This window comes from Cavia porcellus, unplaced genomic scaffold, assembly GCF_034190915.1.
Source record: "Cavia porcellus strain 051 isolate PalLab524CR breed Dunkin Hartley unplaced genomic scaffold, mCavPor4.1 scaffold_32, whole genome shotgun sequence".
NCBI lineage: Eukaryota > Metazoa > Chordata > Mammalia > Rodentia > Caviidae > Cavia > Cavia porcellus.
In genome coordinates, this window is record NW_026947515.1 from 23032505 (window position 1) to 23056078 (window position 23574).

The 23574-nt window shown below is 53.9% G+C and overlaps 3 protein-coding genes and 1 long non-coding RNA gene across 26 annotated transcripts in view; 3 read left to right on the forward strand and 1 right to left on the reverse strand.

Annotated features, from left to right (window-relative positions):
* Fbf1 (Fas binding factor 1) overlaps nt 1-7885 on the forward strand; it is a 28153-nt gene extending 20268 nt beyond the window's left edge. For 14 of the 19 annotated variants that reach the window (XM_013151965.2, XM_013151984.2, XM_013151979.2 and 11 more), the window contains 10 exons: nt 646-753; nt 830-969; nt 1048-1166; nt 2208-2330; nt 2412-2597; nt 3645-3821; nt 3896-4033; nt 4106-4223; nt 5549-5667; nt 6167-7885. In XM_013151965.2, the coding sequence (XP_013007419.2) occupies nt 646-753; nt 830-969; nt 1048-1166; nt 2208-2330; nt 2412-2597; nt 3645-3821; nt 3896-4033; nt 4106-4223; nt 5549-5667; nt 6167-6250 (1312 nt within the window). In that variant the 3' untranslated portion in view covers nt 6251-7885. Of the gene's footprint in view, nt 1-645; nt 754-829; nt 970-1047; nt 1167-2207; nt 2331-2411; nt 2598-3644; nt 3822-3895; nt 4034-4105; nt 4224-4455; nt 4560-5548; nt 5668-6166 lie in introns of those variants that run through there. The other 5 variants (XR_010045180.1, XR_010045179.1, XR_001201195.2 and 2 more) reach the window with 5 other exon arrangements.
* LOC106027667 (uncharacterized) lies at nt 247-9113 on the reverse strand. Of its 4 annotated transcripts, none has more exons than XR_010045185.1 (3): nt 8972-9113; nt 8613-8716; nt 247-703 (listed from the first exon to the last, which is right to left on the reverse strand). It is a non-coding gene; the product is annotated as an uncharacterized LOC106027667 (long non-coding RNA). The 4 variants fall into 4 exon arrangements; XR_010045183.1 differs by having other exon boundaries at nt 247-5743; XR_001201238.3 differs by having other exon boundaries at nt 8931-9098.
* Nucleotides 9114-9129: 16 nt separating this feature from the next.
* Nucleotides 9130-14243, forward strand: Mrpl38 (mitochondrial ribosomal protein L38). The gene is made up of 9 exons (XM_003461427.5): nt 9130-9266; nt 9370-9549; nt 11038-11172; nt 11244-11452; nt 11856-11928; nt 12071-12116; nt 13127-13285; nt 13438-13574; nt 13677-14243. The coding sequence occupies exons 1-9, from the start codon at nt 9200-9202 to the stop codon at nt 13811-13813; spliced, it is 1143 nt and encodes a 380-aa protein (XP_003461475.2). The 5' UTR covers nt 9130-9199; the 3' UTR covers nt 13814-14243.
* A 1177-nt stretch (nt 14244-15420) lies between these two features.
* On the forward strand, nt 15421-20278 carry Trim65 (tripartite motif containing 65). Of its 2 annotated transcripts, none has more exons than XM_003461426.5 (6): nt 15421-15986; nt 17273-17368; nt 17738-17971; nt 18052-18229; nt 18330-18395; nt 19253-20278. In XM_003461426.5, exons 1-6 carry the CDS (start codon nt 15588-15590, stop codon nt 19825-19827), a joined length of 1548 nt encoding a protein of 515 aa, XP_003461474.1. In that variant the 5' UTR covers nt 15421-15587; the 3' UTR covers nt 19828-20278. The 2 variants fall into 2 exon arrangements, with proteins under 2 accessions (XP_003461474.1, XP_013007519.1); XM_013152065.3 differs by having other exon boundaries at nt 18052-18225; nt 18330-18432.
* The last annotated feature ends 3296 nt before the right edge of the window (nt 20279-23574 follow it).

Sequence of the window (23574 nt, forward strand, 5' to 3'; positions counted from 1 at the left end):
GGCAGAGCTTGCCAGCAAGAAAGCACCCCAGGGCCCAGCCAAACATAAGTTAATCCACTCTCCTGCTGACCCATGGAGTCTGTCAACCAGCTCCAGCTGGCAGAGGTGTGCCTGTTGGGCTGGTATGTTGATTGGTTACTTTTGAGGTGAGATTGAAATGAAAGATACCTGTAGACACTGGGAATAGAGAAGGCCCTTTAAGGCTGCCCAAATGGACAGACAAAAAGGGTTATTCACACAGCTTGCTTTCTTTTGTTTTTTGGAGAGCTTCTTTATTTTTGTTTTTTGAGACAGGGTCTCATTATATAGTTCAGGATGGCCTTAAACTCACTTATGTAGCTCAGGCTAGCCTCAAACGAATAGCAGTCCTCCTGCATCAGCCTCCCAAGTGCTGGGATTATGGGGGTGCAGCACCATGCCCAGCACACACAACTTTCTGTTTTCTGTGAAAAGTGCCCTTTACTGAGTAAGAGGACTCTTTGCTGTGTGTGGCACTGAAACTGAGAAAGGTAAGACAGTGCCTGGAGAGGTGGAAGAGGAAGCAGAGGAGCCCCTTGGAGAGCTGTGCCTTCTGTGAAGGGATGCCATGGTCTTTATATGGCCTTGCTCAGAAGGGCCCTGGGTCTCTTCCACTGCTTCCCACAGGGCGTCCATCCTGGAGATGCGCAAAGACCATGATGAGCAGCTGCAGCGGCTGAAGCTGCTGAAGGACCAAGAGATTGATGCCGTCACCAGTGCCACCTCCCACACACGGTTTGTGTGCCGACAACCCTGCCACCCAAGCCCAGGTCTGGACGTCCCCAGGACGAGGTGTTCCATCCTCTTGCAGGTCCCTGAATGGCATCATCGAGCAGATGGAGAAGTTCTCCAGCAGCCTGAACGTGCTGGCCTCCCGCGTGGAAGCCTCGCATCTCACTATGGCGCAGGAGCGGGAGCTGGGCGTCCGGCAGCAGGACAAGCAGCTGCGAGGTACACCCTATCTCCCATCTCCCATAGCCAGGCCCCCTCGGTGGAAAGGAGGGCAAAATGTCTATGCGCCTTCCCCAGTGCTACAGGAGCGGCTGGGCCAGCAGCAGCGGGACATGGAGGAAGAGCGTGGCCGTCTGCAGGAGGTCATCGGGAAGATGGAGGCACACCTGAGTGAGCAGAGCCGGCTCCTAGAGCAGGTGTGCTGCCTCTCCTTACGGTCAGTGCCCTGCTGCTCCGTCCCACTCTTGCCTGGCCTTAGCACTGCCCAGGCGGGCTGTCTACCACCTGCTCCTCGGTCCCCAGCCACGTGGCCACTCTCCATAGTCTTCCCACCGTCAGCTGCACCTCCCTTTCCCCCTTCGATCTGTGACATGGGGACAGACACTCCACTAAATGTCACTTTACCTCCATAACTATGACACACGACACGTGTTTAACTTCTTACATATCATTCATCTTTCATGCATAAGAACCTTATTACATATATTTTGGCCTTGCACTTACCAGGCAGGCATTTGTGCTGCTGACCTACATCCCCAGCCAAGCCTTATTTTAAGAAGAGTACCCTTCGCACTGTTATAATAATGTTACATTAAAAAAAATTAAAATAGGCCAGGCATGGTGGTGTACACCTGTAATCCCAGCACTCAGGAGGCTGAGGCAGGAGGATCATTGCGAGTTGGAGACCAGCCTGGGCTACAAAGTGAGCTCAAGGCCAGTGTGAACCACATGGTGAGACCCTGTCTCAAAAAAAAAAAAAAAAAAGTATATATATATGAAACAATAAAGAAAATTAAAATTACCACTAGGCAGAGATATTCATGGACAGTGATATCCCATGGCCATTCCAACCTAGATACAGATGCTTTTCTATCATGACCACATCTGCATACTCTGACTGGAGCTGTCGAGCACCTCTTCAGGCCAGGCAGTCGGCGTCCTACTTTCTGTCTGCATGTACCCTGAGCCCCAAGCACAGTGATGAGTTCTCCTGTGCTCCTCTGCTTGGCTGATGTGTGACAGGCAGCAGAGCCCCAGAGTTGGTGATTTAGGAAGGGATGTGACTGTCCTTTGCACTAGCCATGATGTAGCTGGAGACCCCTGAGCCCAGGCCAGGTCTCTCAGGTACCTCCAACTTCGCTCAGGAGTTGTAGATAGGTTTGCACAGCTCCTTGAGGACCAGCCATGCCAGCTCCAGCATCAGGAGCTGGCCCTGAGCCCTGCCGTGTACCCTGCAGGAACGCTGGCGAGTGAACGCGGAGCGGTCCAAGGCAGAGTCCATGCAGCGTGCCCTGGAGGAGCAGAGGAAGGTGATGGTCCAGCAGATCACCATGGAGAGGGAGGAGCTGGAAAGGGTCAAGGTGAGTCCAGCACCACATCCATTGCTGACCCCAGCACAATGCACAGGGACACTCACACCATGCACCTGCCCTCGAATCCAGAGTGCCTTGCTGGAGGAGCAGAAGTCAGTCATGCATAAGTGTGGGGAGGAGCAGCGGCGCCTAGCCGTGGAGTGGGCAGAGTTCTCCACGCAGCAGAAGCTGAGTAAAGAGCGAGCAGAGCGTGAGATGGAACGAGCACTGCAGGTGGACACCCAGCGGGAGGGCACCATCATCAGCCTGGCCAAGGTAGGACCCAGTGCCTCCAGGACAGCCCCAGTTTTTCTGGGAGCATCAGCTTCCAGGCCTAGAAATTTCAGTGGTACCTCGATTCGCACTCAATCCTCTCCATGATTCTGGTTGCAAACCAAAGTGGAGGAGAACTGAATCAGATTCTTTCATGAGGTCACATTGAACCTAACCACAGAGTCTGTCAGTACCCATCCCACTTGGTTTGCCAACAGAACTGTGGAGAAAATCAAGTTTGTGAACTGAAGTACCACTGTAAGGTCACTGCAATAAGAATACAGGAACCAGCTGGGCTTGGTGGCACAGCCTGTAATCCCAGCTCCTCACGAAATTGAAGGAGAAGGATCGCAAAGTCAATGACCAGCTGGGCTGTTTAATGAGACCATGTTTCAAGCTGCGTGCTGGAGTGCTTACCTAGCTCGCTTAGGTCCTGGGGTCAATCTTTAGGATCCAAAAAGAATTAAAACAGTGGTTCCCTCATTGCAATAACTTCTTTGCATTGTTTAAGGCAGTTCTTGCACATTTCCCTCAGTCTACATTGGTTCTCATAACAGACATTTTTGGTTTGGTTTGGTTGTTTTGTTTTGTTTTGAGACCGGGTCTCACTACATAGTTCTGGCTGGCCCTGCACTCACTATGAAGCCAGCAGTGGATTTGAACTGATGGCCATGGTGATCTTTCTGTCTCAGTCTCCCCAGTGCTGGGATTTCAGGCGTGTGCCACCATGCCTGGCATGACAGGCATTTTAGAGACATGGTGGGGCTAGAGAGTAGCTCAGTGGTAGAGCACTTGCCTAGCATGCTTGGGGCCCTGGTTCAATCCCTAGTACCACAAAAAAAAAAGAAAGAAAGAAAGAAACTGCAGTTCAGAAATAGGCCTGCAGTGGTTACACTGCTGTGAGGATCACCTGACCTGGCCCCAGGCCTGGGACCCATTCTGGAAGCCACTGCCCCTCCGAGAGGCAGGACAGGCAGGGCGACCTTATAGGTTTTGCACCGAGTCTGGGACAGCCCCCAGGAGGCGAGACAAAGGTTGTGCCTTCCCTAGGAGCGGGCAGAACTGAAGGTCAGGGCCAGCGAACTCCGGGTCAAGGAGAAGCAGTTGGCAACTGAGAGGGAAGCGGTGGAGCGGGAGCGGCAAGAGCTGCAGCTGGAGAAGGAGAATGTTAAGGCCACAGCCCTGAGCCTGCAGCTGCGAGCTGAGGAAGTGGAGCACTTGAGCGAGGTACGGCTGGACAGGTCCAGGGCTTGGGCCACCAAGTGACCCCACCTATTCCTAATCCAGCAGGCTCCTTGCAGGTGGCCTCCAAGAAGTACAAGGAAGGCGAGCTTGCACTGCACAAGGCCCGACAGATGCAGTCCGAGCAGCAGGCCAGGCTGCAGGTCCTGCAGAGGCAGCAGGAGCGGCTTCGGCAGCAGGAAGAGCATGTGCACCAGGTACCCCACCCCCACCACCCCAGCCCCTGTGCCCACTGCCAGCTGCTGAGTCCTGTCTTGGGTTGGGTGTAGGAACACCTGAGTCTGGCCCAGCAGAGGCTACAGCTCGACCATGTGCGACAGGACCTGCCTTGCTGCCCCTCAGAGCTTTCTCCCAGGGCCCAGGGCCCAGCGCACTCCAGCCTTCGTGGTAAGTGGCTCCAGGAGAAAGAACAGCTCAGCTGGCCCACCTCAGGGCTTCAGGCGGACTCAGCAGGGCCTCCAGCCATTTGAGTTAGGAGCAGCTGGGTGTCCCCACCCCACCCCCTCCCCGTACTGGGAATCAAACTCAGAACCTTGCACTTGCCAGGCAGGCATTTACGCCCCTGAGCTACATCCCTGGCTCAGGCAGCTGTTTTGTTTTGTTTGTCGTTTTGAGACAGGGTCTCACTATGCAGCTCCGGCTGGCCTTAAGCTGACTTTGTAGTCTAGGCTGGTCTTGAAACAATCTTCCTACCTTAGCCTTCCGAGTGCTGGGATTACAGAGGTGAGCCACCAGCTAGGCAGCTGAATTTTAAAGTTACCATGTTACTGCGTGCAGTTGTGTGTGCACGCGTGCATGTACAGACGAGCACATAGCACTGGGGATGAAACCTCAGAGCATTCTACCACTAAGCGACATGCTCAGGACCCTCTCCCTCTCTGTATTTGTTAACTGGAGATAGGGTCTCAGTACTAAGCTACCCAGGGTGGGTTAAACTTGGAATCTTCCTGCCCTGAAAGATGTATAATACCAACCCCGCATCTTGTTAGTGTTTCTGTTTTGTTTTGTCTTTTTATAGTGGGGATTGAACTCAGAGTCTTTATGCCTACCTACTTCTCTAGACCTGTTTTTATTTTGAGAGAGTCTAGTGTGCTAGGCATGTAATCATACAGGCTGGTAATCCTAGCACTCAGGAGGCTGAGACAGGAGGATTACTGCAAATTCAAGGCCAGCCTGGACTACACAGTGAGTTCAAAGCCAGCCTAAACTACATAGAGAAACCCTGTCTCAAAAAGACAAAAAAGTAAAACACATTATGGTGTCTAATATTTTGTTTACTTATTTATTTTCCAGTACTGAAGACTGAACCCAGGGCCTTCACACTGAGCTATATTCCCAGTCTTTTTTTTCTTGTTTTGAGACAGGCTTTCACTAAGTTCCCCAGGCTCAAACGAATGCTTCTCCTGTCTTAGCCTCCTGGAATATGCTACCACACCTGGCTTAGTGTATAAGGTTGTTTTGTCTTATTTTATTTATTTATTTTGGTTTTCTGAGATAGGGTGTTGTCATGCAGTTCAGGCTTGCCTGTTGTCTTGGACTCACTATGTATTCCAGGCTTGCCTCAAACTCACAGCAGTCCTCCTGCCTCAGCCTCCCACATGCTGGGATTATAGGCTTGCTCTACCACACTGGTTTGTGGGAGGACCGAAGTGGGGGAAGCAGCCGTGCTGCCTGGTTTCCGACCACACCCTACCCCGGCTTCTTCCTCATAGCTTCCTCCACCTACGTGGCTCCTGCCCTCTCTTCCCATCAGCACAGCCAGCTCTTGGCCAGCCCTGGCCCTGCACACCTTCTTGCCAAGCTGGTCCTGCTGAAACACACAGCGGAGCAGGTGAGCATGTCCCTGGACTCAGGTCACTCTGGTCACACTTGCAGAGTCCTTCCAGCTCAGGGCAGAGGCAGCAAGGCTGGGAGAAGACAGACTGCTTAGTGCGTAATTCCTGAGACCTCTGCCTTAGGCCAGGTTCCCGACAAAGCACCTGGCAAAAGTCCTCTGCATCACACTGCAAGTGACCACTGGTAATAGTGACAGCGGCTGTCACTCAGCGTGTCCTGTATGCTCAGCTCAGTGCCAGTGGCTTTATATGCCTCGTAAGCTTCACTTGGACATAAGGAAACTGAGGCTTAGAGACAGAATGATGTGCTGCTAAGTGGCCCTTGGAGGACAGATCACGGCCATCTCATTCCTTACCTGGCCGCTTTGTGCTCCCTGCTGCCTCCCAGAGTCAGGGAGTAGGTAGGGAGGGTGCCCAGTTAGGGCTGGCCAAGCAGGATCTAGGTCCCCTCTCAGTGCAGAGAGCTGTGAGCTGGTATCTGAATCTGCCTGGCAGGACCGGGACTTCCTGGAGAATGAACAGTTCTTCCTGGAGGCTCTGAAGAAGGCACCCTACAATCTGCCCTCCCACTCGGCCTAAGATTGGCAGCTATGCCCTCAGTGCGGTGCGAAGACCCAGCAGCTCCCACAAACCCCCAGCTCTCAGTGAGGTGTGCACTAAGGCTGGCACTGCCCAGGCACTTACAGGGCTTCACAGAGACAGGGTGCCAGCGTATTGTCCACAAGAGCTGCAGCTCATGCCTCAGACTCAGGGGTGGGGCAGGAGGCCAGGCAATCTAGGGGTCCAAGGAGGCAGGGCCCCCCAGCCCGACAGCTGTACACCCTGCCCTGATCTGCAGTGGGTCTCTGTGCCTGGGCCTCATCCATGGTGGGGCCTTTTCTCCAGGGATGCTGTAGGCAGACTTCCATCCCTACCCAGCAGGGACACAGAATAGCCTTCTGGGTGGCCTGGTGGGGACAGGGAAGGTGCTATGCCCAACCAGAGTCCTCTACACAGTGTGCTGGATTCCTGGGATTCAGTCCCTCAAACTCGCTTCTCTCCCTGGTTACACAAGGTCCACCCCTCATTTCCACACTGCCCAAGTCGCCACCTGGGCTCCACCATCATCCACGCACCATCAGGGAAGGGAGCAGAGCTATGGGCAGTGGTGAGTGTGGGAGGGACAGAGCAGGAAGCCAGCCCCAGCCTCTGTCCCAGGCGGGAGGAAGGTAGTGATGGGAACCTGTGAGGGGCCACTGACACCCAGGCTGCTGTTGGTTGCGTGCCTTTGCCATCTGCCATGTGCAGGCTCTGTGCCAAGTCCAGTAGAGAGCGGTTGGGAAAGGGGGCAGGGGGCTAGTGAGCAGGAGGACAGAAGAGAAGTGCCCTGTGGGTGGGATAGAAGTGGCACCATTTGTATCTCTGCCCTTCAGAAGAGCTCTCCGAGGGACCTTATTTATTTGCCAACAGTTCACAGCTCTGGTGTCCGATATATTAAACTGCTATATTCTTTTTGTATTCCCGTTTTTTGGTTTTGTTTTGTTTTTGTGGTGCTGGAGATCAAACCCTAGGCCTTGTGTGTGCTGGGCAAGTGCTCTGCCACGGCGCTGTCCCCAGCCCCTCACTGAAGAGCTTTGCAAACCACATTTGCATTTATGAAAACCCACTGTGGCTGGAGGGTGGGGACAGAGGAAGGATTAGAAGATTGTTTGCAAGGGACAAAAGGCGGGACTATCCCCAGCACAGTGGTGAGCTGTCACACAAAAGTGCTCCCTCGGCACCCAGTGCTGGACATGGGTCAGAAAGGAAGATGCTTGGGATGGGGATTTAGCTCAGGGGCATAAAGCCCCTGCCTTGCAACCGTGTGGTCATGATTTGGATCCTTGTTACTGATTTAAAAAAAAAAAGGAAGAAAGATGCATGACAAGGTAGGAAGGGTCAAGGAGGACCCACAGCTGTGTGGCTGCATAGTGTTGCTACCAGTGAGGAGCTACTGCCCGTAGGACGGCCAAGCAGAGACATCCCACTGATACTTGGTGATGACACTTTCCTTATCTCTGTCACCACGGGCACTAAGATGTGACAGGAAGCCCGATTATCCCCTTACATTGCCTCTCTCCAGACTGGATACCTGCTTTTTCTCCTTAAAAATTGTAACAACTCACGGTCATGCTTCTTTCAGTTACTTTCAGAGCAATCTTAGTAGAAAGTAATAAAGAAAACATTGGTACCCAGTTCCAAGGCTCATTTGTATATACTGTTTGCTTCAAGTTGATCCACAAATCAAGCATGGGTCTTTCAAAGGGCAGCACTGCAAAGGCCCTGTGCCTAGGGGCTTTGTGGACCTGGACCTCAAGTAAACACCAGGCCTTCCCACCTCTGCCTGGATACCATGTGTCATAAGCTGTAGAAGGGCTAGGCTGGGGTGGCCTTAGAGACATACAGAAGAGCATCCAGCAACAAAAGTAAAACAGTAAAAGGAACCACGAGGTAAACGCAGTCCAGTTCTTACATACTGCTCATGCAGCAAGAATTGCACAGTAAACAGCAGCTCTTTAGGGGCAGGACTGGCCTGGCCGCTGCTGGCCTGTGGCCTCCTCATGCCTTACCAGAGAGCAGTGTGCAGCGGGTGGATTAGAGGTGATGAGAGGTTTAGCTTTTTGGCTGTATGGTCACCTCCTACTGAATGGAGAGATGCTAATTCTTCGGTGCCAGAGCAACTGACCCTGCCCACAGCTTCATCTCAGGGTGTCAGGGAAGGCATCTGGGTCAGATCATTTCTGTGGCCCATTCCCTGGGCCACAGAGGGAAGTGTAGAAAGCATAAGTGACCACGTGTGCAATGGTCCTGTGGCCTGAGGAACTGGGTGTGCAGAGGAAATGGTGGTCTGCTGCGCTAGGCTCATATTCTAGGGCAGAGCGTGGGGGCTGGGCAGAAGAGGATGGGAATCACTTGGGCTCACCTTGTTAGAAATGGATTCCGAGGACAATGCAGATCCATAAAAGACACAATCTGCTCCCATGTCCTTAACCAGGTCCCTGCTGCTGCTGTGTGGTTAGCGGCAAACTGCAGATGATGGAGAAGAGCTACACTTATACCAGGGCCAGTACTATGTTAATTCAGATCTAACAACCCTGGTATTACTTTTTTTTGAGGGGCAGGGTCCTGCAAGTGAGAGAACTACAAGGGTAACAGGATGGAAGGTCACAATCTGGAATTTAAATCCAAGCATTTAGAGTCCAGAATCCGAGTGCGGACTCCACTCCTTCCCGTCCCTCACCCCTGGTTTGCACGGCCGGGAGCTCAGGATGTCTCACTCACGGTGCAGCGACCCATAGACACACAGACCCGTCCCGGTTCTGGGCGCTCCCGGGCTGTTCACCCCCTGGTGCCCGTACGTCGCTCTGGCCAGCCCCGCACCAGGCACTTGCTGATCCCGCGGCCCGGCCCGCGCAGGCGGAAGGCGCTGAGGCCCCGGAAGGAGGAGTCCAGGGCTCAGGCGCTGCCGCAGCCACCTCTCGGGGTCCTCGCGGCGGCGGGCCGGGGAAGATGGCGGCGCCCTGGTGGCGAGCCGTGCTATGCAGGAGTCGGGGATGGCGAAGCTTCAGCACCTCGGGTGAGGGATCCGGGGCCCCGGGAGCTCTTAGTCCCCTGTCTGAGACAGGCCGCGCCCCTGGGGATCGGATCGGAGCCACCGTAACCCCCCTCTCTGCGCGCAGCTGCCCGGTGCCGCCGGACGCCCCCGCTGGGGCCGATGCCCAACCAGGACATCGACGTGAGCAACCTGGAGCGGCTAGAGAAATACCGGAGCTTCGACCGCTACCGGCGCCGAGCGGAGGAGGAGGCGCGGGCCCCGCACTGGTGGCGAACCTACCAGGAACATTTTGGGGAGAAGACAGGTGCAGAGCGTCGGGAGCCGGAGCTGTGGGCATCCGGCACGGATTTTGGGTCGGAGGCCGCTGGCGGCACGCTCCCCCCCACCAGCGAGCGAGCCTGGCGGGCGCTCTTGCGCGCCTGGGGCCTGGGAGGGTTAGGGTTAGGGTTAGGGTTAGGGTTCGGGTTCCCTAACCCTAACCGTAACCCTAACCCTCCGTGCCCTGTTGGCCAAGTAGACCTGCAACGAGTTTCACACGTTTTGCGCTCACCAGGCAGGCACTTATGCCACTGAGCTAAACCCCCGGCCTCCAGCTTCTGAAATGCATATTTCTAAGCTCCTTTCCTGACAGCTTCCCCATTCCTCATTGGTCCCCCTTTGTGTTCCTTAAGGACTCTGCACCCATATCCCTGGCCATGCTGTGTCTAGCTGCCTTTTTTCGCCTTTCCGCGGATCATAAACACTCAGCAGTTGGGGATTCTGATAGTCTTGCTCACCTTTGGGTCCTTGCACGCTCAGTGCCTGGCACCATGTGTCCTTTGTTAAGTGAAATTAAAGCTCTGAGCAAGGTGACTCAAGAAAGGATGCAGGGTTTAAGGAACGTACCAAGTACATCCATTTTTATGTGGAGTGTGGTGGTTTTCACATGTAACCCCAGGAGATTCACCATGAGTTTGAGGCCATCCTAAACTACATAGTGAGACCTTGTCTCAAAAAACAACAAAATGAACCAGGTGTGATGGTGTACTTCTGTAGTCCCAGCACTCAGGAGGCTGAGGCAGCAGGATCATTGCAAATTCCTGACCAGCCTGGACTGTGTAGTAAGACCCTGTCTCAAAAAAAAAAAAAAAAAAGACATAAAAAAATAAAACCGTAGGTGTAGGGGCTGGGGATTTAGCTCAGCAGCATCAGTGCCTGCCTTGCAAGCAGGCAGTCGTGAGTTCAATCCCTAGTACCAATAAAAAGGAAAAAGACAAAAAAAAAAAAAAAAAAAATTGACAGCCAGGGATTTAGCTCAGTGGCTCAAGTGCTTGCCTGATAAACACAAAGTTGTGAGTTCAATCCTGGTACCAAACCAAAAAAAAAAAAAAGAAGAAGAAATTCTTGTTCAGGGCTGGGGATTTAGTCAGCGGCATAAGCACCTACCTTGCAAGCAGGCAGTCATGAGTTCGATCCCCGGTACCGATAAAAAGGAAAAAGACCAAAAAAAAACCGTAGGTGTGTGTGTCCATAGCTAGCTGCAATCCTACTTGTAATTAGAATGATCCTATTTCTCGATTTCCCATGCCTTAAAAAAGATAGTGTGGCATGGTTTAGGAAACTCCAAAACCACCTTTCCTTATGTGTGATTTGCTAACAGCAGGGCTCTCTTCAGATGTGGGGGCCGACTGTAGAGTCTCTTTCTTTTATGAATCAAAGGGAAATAAATCTCCAGCAGCAGACCTAGAGGGCTGGATAGGGACAGCTTAACCCAGCGAATCAATCCTGCTTTCAATGCATCTTCCTTCCCCAGACCCTAAAGACAAAATTGACATCGGGCTGCCTCCACCCAAGATCTGCCGAGCGCAGAGGCTGCTGGAACGCAAACGAATCCGCCAGGAGCTTCGAGCCAGCGTGGAGGAGGAACGCGCAGCCCGCCTCCGCACAGGTAGGCCTCCAAGGAGGGGCGCCTCTCCGTCCCTGTCCCCACTCTGCATCCGACTTCTCGTTCCTTTCTAGCCAGTGTTTCTCTTGAGGCTGTGCGTGAGGAATGGGAAAGGACCTGTGGCCCCTACCACAAGCAGCGACTGGCTGAGTATTGCGGCTTGTACAGAGACCTGTTCCATGGTGCCACTTTCGTGCCCTGGGTTCCCCTGCGCGTGGCCTATGCTGTGAATGAGGTGGACCTGATGCCTGTGTACTATGGCAATGAAGTGACTCCCACCGAGGTAGGTGCTACTCTGTCCTTTTCCCTGCCTTGTTGATCCACATTGCAGTGTCACAGACATGGCCCAGGTTTAGGTTTCCTGGAAAATCAAACATGAGAGTTACAGATACAGTAACATGAAACATAGGAGAAAGAAGATCCATTTTTGCATGTTCCTGGGACTGCTCACTGGTTTTGGAGGGACTTTCCAGGCTCTGTCCCTTGGTACATGGTCCATTTTATGGTTCAGATTTTAGAACAGGCAGCTCTACAGGTCCCTCCTGGCAGCATCTCTTGGCCTGTGTACTTCTGTGAGGGGCTGTCAGGGGCCGCCTGAGACTCCAGCTCTCAGGAAAGGCATTCTGTTCACAGAGGCTTGTCTGTCCCTGCTGGGGGTGGCAGCTTGCCTGTTCTCTTTCCACCAGGCTTCCCAGGCCCCAGAGGTGACCTATGAGGCAGACAAGGACTCCATGTGGACACTGCTTCTCGCCAACCTGGGTAGGTGTCTGAGACCCTCCCAGCCTCCTGCCTCTTCCTCCCCTGAGCCAGGAAGCCGAGGAGGGCAGGGCGTAGCGCTCCAGTTCCTCCTCCTTCCACAGAGGGTCTGTGGGGCCAGTGGTCAGGGTGTGTTTCCATGCAGATGGACACCTGCGGGACCCAGATGCCGAGTACCTCCACTGGCTGGTGTGAGTATCTGGTGGGACAGAGCAAGGGTGTACAGAGACCCCGGAACCTTGCAAGGGGATGCATCATAGACTGACCATGGGATTGATTTTTGTTTTGAGACAGGGTCTCACTATGTAGTGCAGGTTGGCATTGAACTCATTTATGTAGCCCAGGCTGGTCTCAAACTCATGGGGCTCCTGACTCGACCTCCCAAGTACTAGGATTATAGGTGTGCACCAGTTTGCCTGGCTTAGACCATGGGATTCCGCACTAGCCTCTCAGCCCAGGCAGTGACCCTTCCCCTGTGCCTGGTGGTGCGGCCCTGTGATCCAGCGTACACTTGGCAGGTGCAGAAGAGGGCAGTGGGCCTCAGCTGGTCCGTACATGTAACACTAGGATGAACTGCTGTGTGTCTTCCTACCCTGAGGGGTGCTAGGACAGAGGGATGAGGACTGGGAGAGGCCACCAGCAGCTGTGACATCCCCAAACCCTTTTCAGGAAGTCCAACATGGGCTGCCCTTTTTTCTCAATGGCTTTGGTTCTGAGCATCAGGCAGCAGCAGAGGTCAGGCAGGTGCCCCCAACTTTGGGACTTGGAGGTAACTGAAGCCAGGAGCTGGGAGACTGGTTCCTGTCATTGTTATTCAGCAGTAGGTATCTACCTGTGCAGCTTGAGTGGCCACACCAGTACCATGCTGGGCAGACTCTCCCTGGTAAGACCCCAGAGTTCTAAGAAAAGATAAAAGCGACCAGCGGTGATCCAGCTTTCCAGCCTGAGTGGCAGGGCACACCCAAGTCCTGGGGCCAGGCAGAGAAGTTGTGTGGCCAAGCTGTATCCTGCCAGTCCAGAGCCCTAGTCCTTGCCTCTGAGCCCCTTTGCTCCCTGCACCTGTTTGCAGGACATTTGTGGGGGTTACAGAGCTTATCCTGTGTGAATCTGTCCCCTCAGGGAAGGACTTTACCCTCACAGGCCAGAGATGCCCTTGGCACCTCCCTCCTGTGGCAATTAATAGATTCTTGCCTTCTACCAGAACCAACATCCCAGGTAATAGCGTGGCTGAAGGACAGGAGACGTGTCCCTACCTGCCCCCCTTCCCTGCCCAAGGCTCCGGTTTCCACCGCTTCGCCTTCCTGCTCTTCAAGCAGGACAAGCCCATCGACTTCTCCAAGGATACTCGCCCCTCACCCTGGTAATCGTTAGGCCAGTTCCCCGGCCCTGTTCTCTCTCGTGACCTAGGTCTTGAGACTGGCGGGAAAGACTTCCAGTATTGATGACGAGGGTGGGAGAGGGCAGAGTTCGGTCACCCCCTCTGAATTCCCAGCTGTCCCCATCTTCTGACAGCTACCAGCTGGCCCAGAGGACCTTCCACACCTTTGATTTCTACAAGAAACACCAGGAAGCCATGACTCCTGCTGGCCTGGCCTTCTTCCAGTGCCGCTGGGATGACTCTGTCACCTATACCTTCCACCAGCTTCTGGGTAAGGGAAGGGGGGTCTAGGAAGTGGGGGGATAGTGCCCAGCTGGACCCCGCCAGGGACAGGCAAGGAGTCTGTCCTATCCCTGGGCCTTCACTCTTGCAGACATGCGGGAGCCCGTGTTTGAGTTTGTCCGGCCGCCCGCTTACCACCCAAAGCAGAAGCGCTTCCCCCACCGGCAGCCCCTGCGCTACCTGGACCGGTACAGGGACAGTCATGAGCCTGCCTATGGCATCTACTGAGGCACCGTGGTATTGCCCCTCCAGAGGGCCTCTCTCTGAGGTCTGTGCCTTGCCTGAGGTAGCCCGACCCACCGTGAGCCCCTCCTGTCAGGCCCAGGTCTTGGAATGAAGGACACTGCCGTGGGGGCAGGTAGAGAGGTGTGAATAAAGATTTCTGCTATCTCTGGACTGAGTCTGCATCCCAGGAATAGCAGAAAGCACCAGAAGGGGGCTGCCTCCCAGTCCTCTGCCACCCTCCCCGTCCCCCCAGGCAGTCGGGCCCTGCCCTGTGATCCAGTGGCTGAAGAGGATGAGGCCTGCTGGTCTCCTAAGCTCCTTCAAGAGATTGCTCAGAGCCGCTGCACAGCTCTGTGCTGAGCGCTTGCATGGCGTGGCGTGCGCCAGGCCTTGCCCTTGATGCACAACAACAAAGAATAAAAAATAAAAGACACCTGTGTGCTGGCAGGCTGCATCCTGTCCCGTTCCCCCCAACACACACACACGCACACGCGCGCGCACACACACACACACACACACACACACACACACACGCCTTGGATGAGCAGCCCTGACTGCTCACAGAGACTTCAGATATAATCACCCCTCGGCCAGGATGCCCTGACCCCCACTGGGTAGTTGTGTTTCTCCCCCCACATGAAGGCCACTGGTAGCAGGTGACAGGGAGATCTGTCATGTTTTCCAGAATTCAGGGCACTTCACAGACAACACAGTGCTTACGGCATTGTAGGGAGAAGCTGCCCTGGCCACATCACCTGGCCAGACACTGCCTGGAGGCCGGGTACTGCTCAGAGCCCCTTTGACTGCTCAGTGGAGGGGAGGGATATCCAAGTTACTCCAGCCCAGGGACTCATCTCAAGGGAGTCGCATAAGAAGGGGAGCTAGGCTGGGGATTTAGCTCAGCGGCATGAGCGCCTGCCTTGCAAGCAGGCAGTCAGTTCAATCCCTGGTCCCAGTAAAAAAGAAAAAGACAAAAAAAAAAAAAGAAAGGGAGCTGAATGTATTGGTGTCTGTTAAAGAGGGTTTACTGGTGAGGTGGCCTGGTCCTCTAATCCCAGCTAGGGAAGCTGAGGCAAAAGGACCAGGTCAGCTTGGGCAACAGCAGGAGACCCTGACTCAGGAAAGAGGTGGGGAAACTTCCACTGTTAATAGTTTTCTCTCTTGGTAACCAGAAACTTCCAATTTGTTGACTTCAGAAGAACCAAAAGTATGCATAAGCCAGAGACATACCCCAATTTGGAGAGTTCCTGAAACCCACCTCCAGGAAGAAGTGCAACAGAGCACCTGGGGTCAGGAGAGGACTTTTATGGAGTACCCTCCCCACGGGCAGCAGTTAGTTGCAGGAAGGCCATTCAGAGAAGCCACCAGATAGCTCTAGGTGCCCACATGCCCAGTGGGGTTCCTAAACCTCTGGTGGTTTGTTTTTGTTTTGTCCCTGACAACCTCACTATGAAGCCTTGGCTGGCCCTGAACTCCTGATCCTCCTTCTACCCTCCCCCCAAACTTTGGGATTACAGGCATAGGCCACCATGCCCAACCTGCAAGGCTCTGGCCTCCAGAGGCCAAGGCCCTATCCCAGCAAGAGCCAGGCTGAGGGCCTAAGCAAGCAGGATGAAGGTGCCAGGGGTGTCCTGGGCACTTGCAGGCAGCAGGTCAGCGGACATGGGAGCAGGGCCACCCCAGGCCTGCAAGCACCAATGAGCCTCTGGGCGGGGCCCTGGCTCCTTCCGCGACAGTCCGGCCCTCGCAGTCACCCGCCCCGCCCGCTGCCTCCGCCATGGCTGCAAAGCTCATGGAGGACAAGCTGACCTGTTCCATCTGCCTAAGCCTCTACCAGGACCCGGTGACGCTGCCTTGTGGTCACAGCTTCTGCGCAGCCTGCATTCGGAGCTCGCGGCGCTGCTGCGAGGCCTGCCCTGACTGCCGCGAGCCCTTCTCCGAAGGCGCCGGCGAGCCACGCCGCAATGTGGCGCTCAGCGGGGTGTTGGAGGCGCTGCATCTCGATCCCCCGGAGCCCGGCCCCGAACCTCGTACCGCCACACGCTGTCCCCGCCACGGTCGGCCGCTCGAGCTCTTCTGCCGCACCCAGGGCCACTGTGTGTGCAGCGCGTGCACCGTGCACGACTGCCGCCTCCACGAGCTGGCGCTGTTGGACGTGGAGCGCCGGGAGCGAGAGGTGACACTACCGGGCGGGGCGCCTCTCCGCAGGGAATGTCGTGGGCAGGGGCGACATGAGCTTCCGGGGTCCAGGAACCCATGCTTAGTGCTGAGACTCGAGGGTCTATCCATACGACTGGGGTAACCAGCCCACCAGTGTCCAGCGTTGCAGGAGTGCTCCCGGCCCCCCGGGTGAAAGCAAAGCCCAGGTATTGGGCAGTGCTGGCGGCTGAAAAGCAGTAGGTGCCCCTGAGGGTTCCTCATCAATAAATTGCGGGGGCGGTGGGGAGGTGCGTATTGGCAGAGACGTCAGCTGTGATCTCTGCCCTGAGAGACTTAAAGATCGCCGTGAGGAGTCAGTGAACCCAAATGGGTTGCAATATGCAGTAAAGAAAGCGTGCAACACTTTAAGAGACAACAGAGTGATCCTGCTTGGAGGGCAGGTAAGACAGAAGGATCTGAGGAAGTGGCCAAGTGGCAGCGTGGGCTGCTCAGATGGGAAGGAAAGGACAGGCCTGCTGGGGGCAGATGGGTGAGGATCTGGAGCAGATCCTTCAGTCAGCAGGGCCGGACCAGGAAGGGCCTGTGGGCCATGTGAGGAGCTGGCTCTTCCTCCTGGGGAGTCCCTGGGGTCCATTGCAGGTTTGGTCAGGACAGTAAGTTAACAGAGAGTCCACTTCTCTGAGGCCATTTCCTCGTGGTAGTTGTGGTCACTACCTCACAGTGCTGTTGGGTGGAGCAGAAGCCAGTAGTGAGGCCTTAGGAGGAGATCAAGTCCTCAGGTGGCCAGGGTCAGGGCTGCTAGCATCAGCCAGGTCTGACCTCTCATGAGGGCACACTGCATCCTCAAGAGATTTAGGGCACAAGCAGGTATGGCCCCCTGCTTCGCCTTGCCTGTTTGTCAGAGGCTCTGGGTCATCACCCCTCCTTCCCCGCAGGGTGACCTGAGCCAGCATTATGCTTCCTGCTTGTTGACTGGGGAGCTGGAGGAGAGATTGTGGCCCGGCTCGCTCAGCCTGAAGGCAGTAATAGGGCTAGAAGTTGGATCTTTTTTTTTTTTTTTTTTTGTCTTTTTGCGTTTTATCGGTACCGGGGATCAAACTCACGGCTGCCTGCTTGCAAGGCAGGCACTTATGCCGCTGAGCTAAATCCCCAGCCCAAGAAGTTGGATCTTTAGCTCTCTGGGTCTCCTGCTTAGTTCTGGCTTTGTGCTGAGGCTGCTGGCCTAGTTGATAGCATCTGAAGAAACTTCAGAGTCAATCCTGTCCTTTTTTTTGTTGCTCAACCCCTGGGTGGGCCCTGCAGGCTCAGCTGAGAGCCAAGCTGGAGGTCACCCAGCAGCAGGCCACTCAGGCCAACGTCCAACTCCAAGAGCTGCAGCAGCAAAGGAGCCAGATCCAGGTACTGGGCCTGTCGGTCACCCCACCACATCTCACTGCCCTCAGGATGCCCCTGAGACACAGGCTGTAGGTATGAGCCGCTATCTTGAAAATGCTTCCTTGGGGGCTGGGGATTTAGCTCAGTGGCATAAGCGCCTGCCTTGCAAGTGCGCAGCTGTGAGTTTTTTCCCTGGTACCAACTAAAAAAAAAAGAAAAATTGCTTCCTGGCAGCAGAAAGTGAGGGCCCCAGCAGTAAGCCCAGCCCCAGAGAGCAAAGGTTCCAGGGACCCTGGCTCCCCACATCCCACCCCTTAGTCCAGTACATAGCCCCGGCCTGCCTTGGTGTGGTGCAGGGCCTGGCCACCCTGAGGCCCCTCCTGCGCCACACAGAACTCGGCCTGCACCATGCGCTCAGTGGTCTCCGGAAAGTTCAGCAGCCTGCTGCAAGCCCTGGAGTTGCTTCGGATCTCAGCACTCAGAGACATTGAAACAGCTGAGACCCGGGTGCTGGCACCAGCCCTGGACAAGGAGCAGCAGTTGCAGGGCCACCTGGAGGCCCTGGCTCAATATGGCAAGAGGGTCCAGGAGCTCCTGGAGCAGGTGGATGACCAGACTTTCTTCCAGGTACCAGGCCTTGGGTGGTGGGCTGGGGCCTCGTTTCTATCCTCGTGCACCCGCTTAACGTCTCCATCCCTGGGGCTCAGGAATTGCAGCAGCTCTCTGAGCCCCCGGAACCCTTTGGGCCACTGACTCCTCTGCAATGGGACGAAGATCAACAGCTGGGCAACCTGAAGGACTTAGTGAGAGAGCTGTGTGGCCTCCTCCTGGAAGAGGCGTCCCCTCCCGAGGCACCAGCCAAGACTGCCAACACGAACCCCGTGGGTGAGGCTGACCTCAAGTCTTCCTTGTCCTTTTGGGCCTGGCTGGGGAAAAAATAGGATGGGACTCATTCCCACTCCCCTAACCCTGTCTTGTTCCCCAGAGGCCCCAGATCCCCTGGTACAGGTCCCAAGCGTGGTGTGTCCACTGCGGAGGAAACTCTGGCAGAGTAAGGAGGTCCAGTGCCTATGTGTACCTGTGCATGTGTGAGTACGTGTGTACACCTGCCTGTGTGTATACACGTGTACGCTGGGACAGGGAGTGCTGTGTCTGTGCTGTCCGTGGTTTCTGTTCCATGGCCCTTTCTGTACACACCTGTAGCAGGACATTCTGGTCCATGTCTGCCCCGAAGCAGCCAGCATAGAGTGTCAAACTGCAGGTTTGGGATTTTTTTGTGTGTGTGTGTCCATTTTTTGTCTTTTTTGAGACAGGGTCTCTCTGTGCAGTTCAGGCTGGCCTTGAGCTCACTTTGTAGCCCAGGCTGGCCTCAGTCTTGCAAAGATGTTCCTCCTTAGCCTCCCAACTGCTGGGATGACAGGCTTGTGCCACCACACCCAGTTTAAACTACAGGTTCAAAAGCTGGGCATGGTGGCACATACCTATCATCTTAGCACTCTGAGAGGCTGAGAGAAGGAGGACTGAAAGTTTGAATTCAGCCTGAGCAATCTACCAATGTAGTGTGACCCTGTGTTAAAAAACAAAACGGGGCTGGTGTATAGCTGAATGCAAAGGCCCTGTGGTCACTTTGCCAAAGGGGAAAAAAGAGATGACGTTAAGACATGTGACATCTAAGAAGAAGAAGAAAGACTACCTGAGAGCCATCAATATTTTTCCGTTGATTACCAAGTTCGTTTATCTCTCTGGGCCTCAGTTTTTGTCCTCTACACCAATGAGGATTCCACCCCAATGTCACAGTGAGGTTGGAACGTGTGCCCTGCTCACCCTCTATGCCTGGGCAGTGGACCTGTGGTTGCTCTCTCCCTTCTGTGGACGGGTTGCCTACTTCTGCCCATCTCTCCTCAATAGATTATCGAAATCTGACCTTTGATCCAGATAGCGCCAACCACCACTTCCACCTGTCCTGCCAGGGCCAGCGGGTGACGCACCGTCGCCAGTCTCAGGGCCCAGCCCAGCCGGGCAGCTTCAAGCTCTGGCAGGTGCAGTGTGCCCAGAGCTTCCAGAAGGGGCACCACTACTGGGAGGTGCACATCTCCAACCATTCAGTGACTCTGGGAGTCGCCTACCCAGACCTGCCTCGACAGAAGCTGGGCACCAACACGGACAACATTGGCCAAGAGTCCTGCTCCTGGGGCTTTTGCATCCAAGAGGACAGTGTCCTGGCCCGGCACAATGGGGACACCCAGCGCCTCCCCAGGGTGTCTGCACGGCTCCTGGGCATGGATTTGGACCTGGCCCGTGGCTGCCTCACCTTCTACAGCCTGGAGCCGCAGGTCCAGCTCCTGCACACCTTCCACGCCCTCTTCAGCCGGCCCCTCTACCCTGTCTTTTGGCTCCTGGAGGGCAGGACCCTCACCTTGTGCCATCAGCGTGGGGCCCAGCTCCCTCCAGCGCTGCAGGAAGAAGCCTCAGTGCCCAGCTGAGGAAGCTGTGGGGCAGCGCTTTGGGCTGACAGGCACATTATGCCCGTGTGCCCAAGAGCTGCCCAGCCTGGCCTGGGATATAGTGATTCAAAGAGAAATATTCTAATGACGGTCAGAGGACTCACGGTGTTCGAAGGAATGACTCCTGGCCTCTTTTCTTTGTTGCATGTGTTTTTCTTGTATGGTACCAGGGATTGAACCCTAGGCCTTTGGCCTTTGCAGTGACCTACAACCCCAGTCTTTTTTTTTTTTTTTTTTTTTTTTTTGAGACAGAGTCTTCCTAAGTGCTAAATTGTCCAGGTGAATTGTCCTGCCTCAGCCTCCTGGAGCGCTGGGATTACAGGTGTGTGCCACCAGTCTCAGCTGGCCTCTATGGTTTTTGTTTTTACACTGTAAACATGTACAGTTTATCTTCCATCAAATGTATCTCAATAAAACTGTAGAAAATGAAGTGAACTTAAATAAGGGGGAAGAAGTGATGGTCTCAGATCCAGCATGTGTTCTCTCCCACTCACCCAAATTCCTCGCTCGCCAGCCCTGGGTTCCTCCTCCTCTGGCTTCCTATCTAGCTCCCACAGACAGGCTGAAGGGCACCAGTCTGCAGGCATGGAGCAACCATGAGGGACATGTCCCAGGAGGCTGTGAGCTCAGGTGGACCTCAGAGGATCGCAGCAAATATAGAAAGGACAGGCAGGGTCTTGGTTGGGCAGACATTATGTCCTGGAGCGTGGGGTCAAGACTGGATGAGGCCTGGAACCACAGCTCATGGGTCCCCAGGTGGAGCATATTGTCAGCAGGTGGTCTTGCTGGTGCACAGTGACCTCCATTGACTCAGAGAGGGAGTGGGGATGACCCATACCTGTAATCCTGGCATTTGGGAAGCTGAAGCTGGAGGATCACTGAGCTCAAGGCCAACCTGGGCTGCATAATCCAGTTCAAATCCAGTCTGAACTACATAGTGAGACCTTGTCTCAAAAAAAAAAAAAAAAAAAAAAAAAAAACAACAGGGGCTGGGAGTTTAGCTCAGCAGCATAAGCATCTGCCTTGCAAGTGCGTGGTTAAGAGTTTGATCCCTGGTACTGATAAAAAAAAAAAATATTTACCACTATTGGACATTTAAGGTATTTTTGGGTAGCCATGCTCTGTGGGCATATCTGTAATCCTAGCATTCAGGTGGCTAGAGCAGGAGGAACTATCTAGCAAGACTCTGTCTCAAACCAATATATATATATGTATATATATAAAACATTGGCATGATGAGTATTTTGGAGCAGAAAGCCTTGGACATATTTATGGTTGTGTACTTTTTTTTTTTTTTTTTTTTTGATAAAGGGTCACACTTTGCAATTCAGGCTGGCCTTGAACTTGCTTATGTAGCCCAGGCTGGCCTAGAACTCACCATGATCCTCCTGCCTCAGCCTCCCGAATGCTAGGATTACAGGCATGTGCCACCACGCTCGGCTCTATGGTTATATACTTAACCTAAATTCCTAAAGTAGAATTATTTGTCAGGAAACAGTGAACATTTGAATTTTTTTAAATTTTCTTTTACTTGTTTCTGTAATACTAGGAGTTGCACCTGGGGCCTCCACACCAGGCTATATCTACAACCCTTTTTATTTGTTATTTCAAGACAGGGTTTCACTAAGTTTTCCTGGTAGGAATTGAATTTGTGGTGGATCCTCCCTGTCTCAGCCTTCCAGAGTGCTGAGAATATAGGCATGTACCATCCTACTGGCTGCTCCTACCGTTCTAAAAGCAGGTCACAGAGAGCAGTAGGAGTGGGAGCCCTGTGTCTCCCAGAAGCTCTTGCCCCATCTACACCACCCTCTCTGATGGATGCATCATCTCCGCTAGGCCAGTTGCACTGGTGTTAGAGTAAAAAGGGCACCAAGACAGTGACACAGGAACATGCTTGAGTCACCTGTGGGTATCACTGGCTTCTCCGCCCCATACACTGGCGCTCCTCCCTGCCTTCTGGACCTGGGGAATGGATATTTGAGACAGGAGGGAGAGAGGATTTAAACGAGAGGGCCCTGTGGGCCAGAGGGGTTGGAGGGAGCTGGACTAGAGGCCAGGCGGGCGAGGGCCAGGGAAGACAGGGGTTTGATCTTTTCCAGGCGGGAAAGGGGACAGAATGGTAATTGGGAAGTGTGCTGCGGTGACCTCAGACAGGCTGTTCAGAGACCTGAAGCCAGCACTTTCGATTCTCAGGGTCCCTAAACCAGGAATGGAGCCTGAACAGAGACCCTGGCAGATGCTCAGCAGCCTACTTTGGGAAGCGCCAGTGTACTGACTTTCCAGGCCCAAAGCCAGCAGGCATGCTGGCACAGGCCTGGATTTCCAGCATTCTGGGAAGCTGAAGCAGGAGGGTTCCAAGTCGAGCCCAGCCTGAGCCACCCAGTGCAAATGCCCTGGATTTGATCCCTGGTACTAGGGGAAAAAAATAAGTACAGAGGGGCTTGGGATTTAGCTCAGTGGCATAAGCACCTGCCTTGCAAGCAGGTGGTCGTGAGTTCAATCCCTGGTACCAATAAAAATGAAAAAGACAAAAAAAAAAAAAAAAAAAAAAAAAAGTACAAGGAAAGGAAGGCCTGAGACTCAGGACAGGAGGAACTGATCGCCAGAGGGAAATGATGAAACCCTGGAACAGGAGCACAAATGTCTATGAAACTGCTCAAGGGGGGACTGGGGATTTAGCTCAGCGGCATAAGTGCCTGCCTAGCAAGCAGGCAGTAGTGAGTTCGATCCCCGGTACCGATAAAAAGGAAAAAGATAAAAAAAAAAAAAATTAAAAAAAAAGAAACTGCTCAAGGCTCCTAGGCATGTGATTCAGCGATGTCATAAAAACCCTTAAGAGCCAAAGCAGGTCACCACTGCAGAGCAGAAGCCTGAAGCACATGGGTCTGCTGTCTCCTATTTTTTGTCATACTCCTGGAATTGTTTACTCCTTAACCTAATGTATTAATTTGATATAAATACAAACTCCCCGCCCCCTTTTTTTCAGTATCAAGGATGAAATCCAGGGCTTTCACACTGAGCTACATCTCCACATTTTGTTATTTGTTTTGTTTTGCTGTTTGTTTTGAGTCAGGATTTCACTAAGATGCTAAACTGCCCAGGCTGGGCTGGGCTTGCTGTCCTCCTGCCTCAGCCTCTTGAGTGATGGGATTACAAGGGCTCACCACCACACCACACCACACCACACCAGGATTGGCTTGGTTTTGTTTCTTTTTGACACAACTATGAACAGGTTCTGGCAAAGCTCAGAAGTTGCCTTTGTCCCTAGGAACTGCTGCATTTCAGAAAGACTGCAGACTCCAGGTAGCAGCTGTGAGACTGTGGTTATGGGAGTGAACTATTATTAAGACGCCAGCGTCCTTCAGGGCATGGAGCTTCACATCGGCAGAGCTACTTGGGAGACAGAGGCAAGAGGGTCACTTGAGGCCCTGAGTTTGAGACTGGTGTGGCCCATATGGAGAGACCTCAAGGAAAGAAGGAAGGAAGGAAGGAAGGAAGGAAGGAAGGAAGGAAGGAAGGAAGGAAGGCTGGGCTGCGGGTTCAAGGCCCATCTGAACACATAGCCAAGAATCTGGCTCAAAACACCAGAAAGAAGCCAAATGTGGTGGTGCATGCCTGTAATTCCAGCTCTCTTAGAGGCTGAGGCAAGAGGATCAAAGTGCGTTCAAGGCCGAGGATTTAGCTCAGTGGCATAAAAGTGCCTGCCTTGCGGGCGTGCCATCGTGA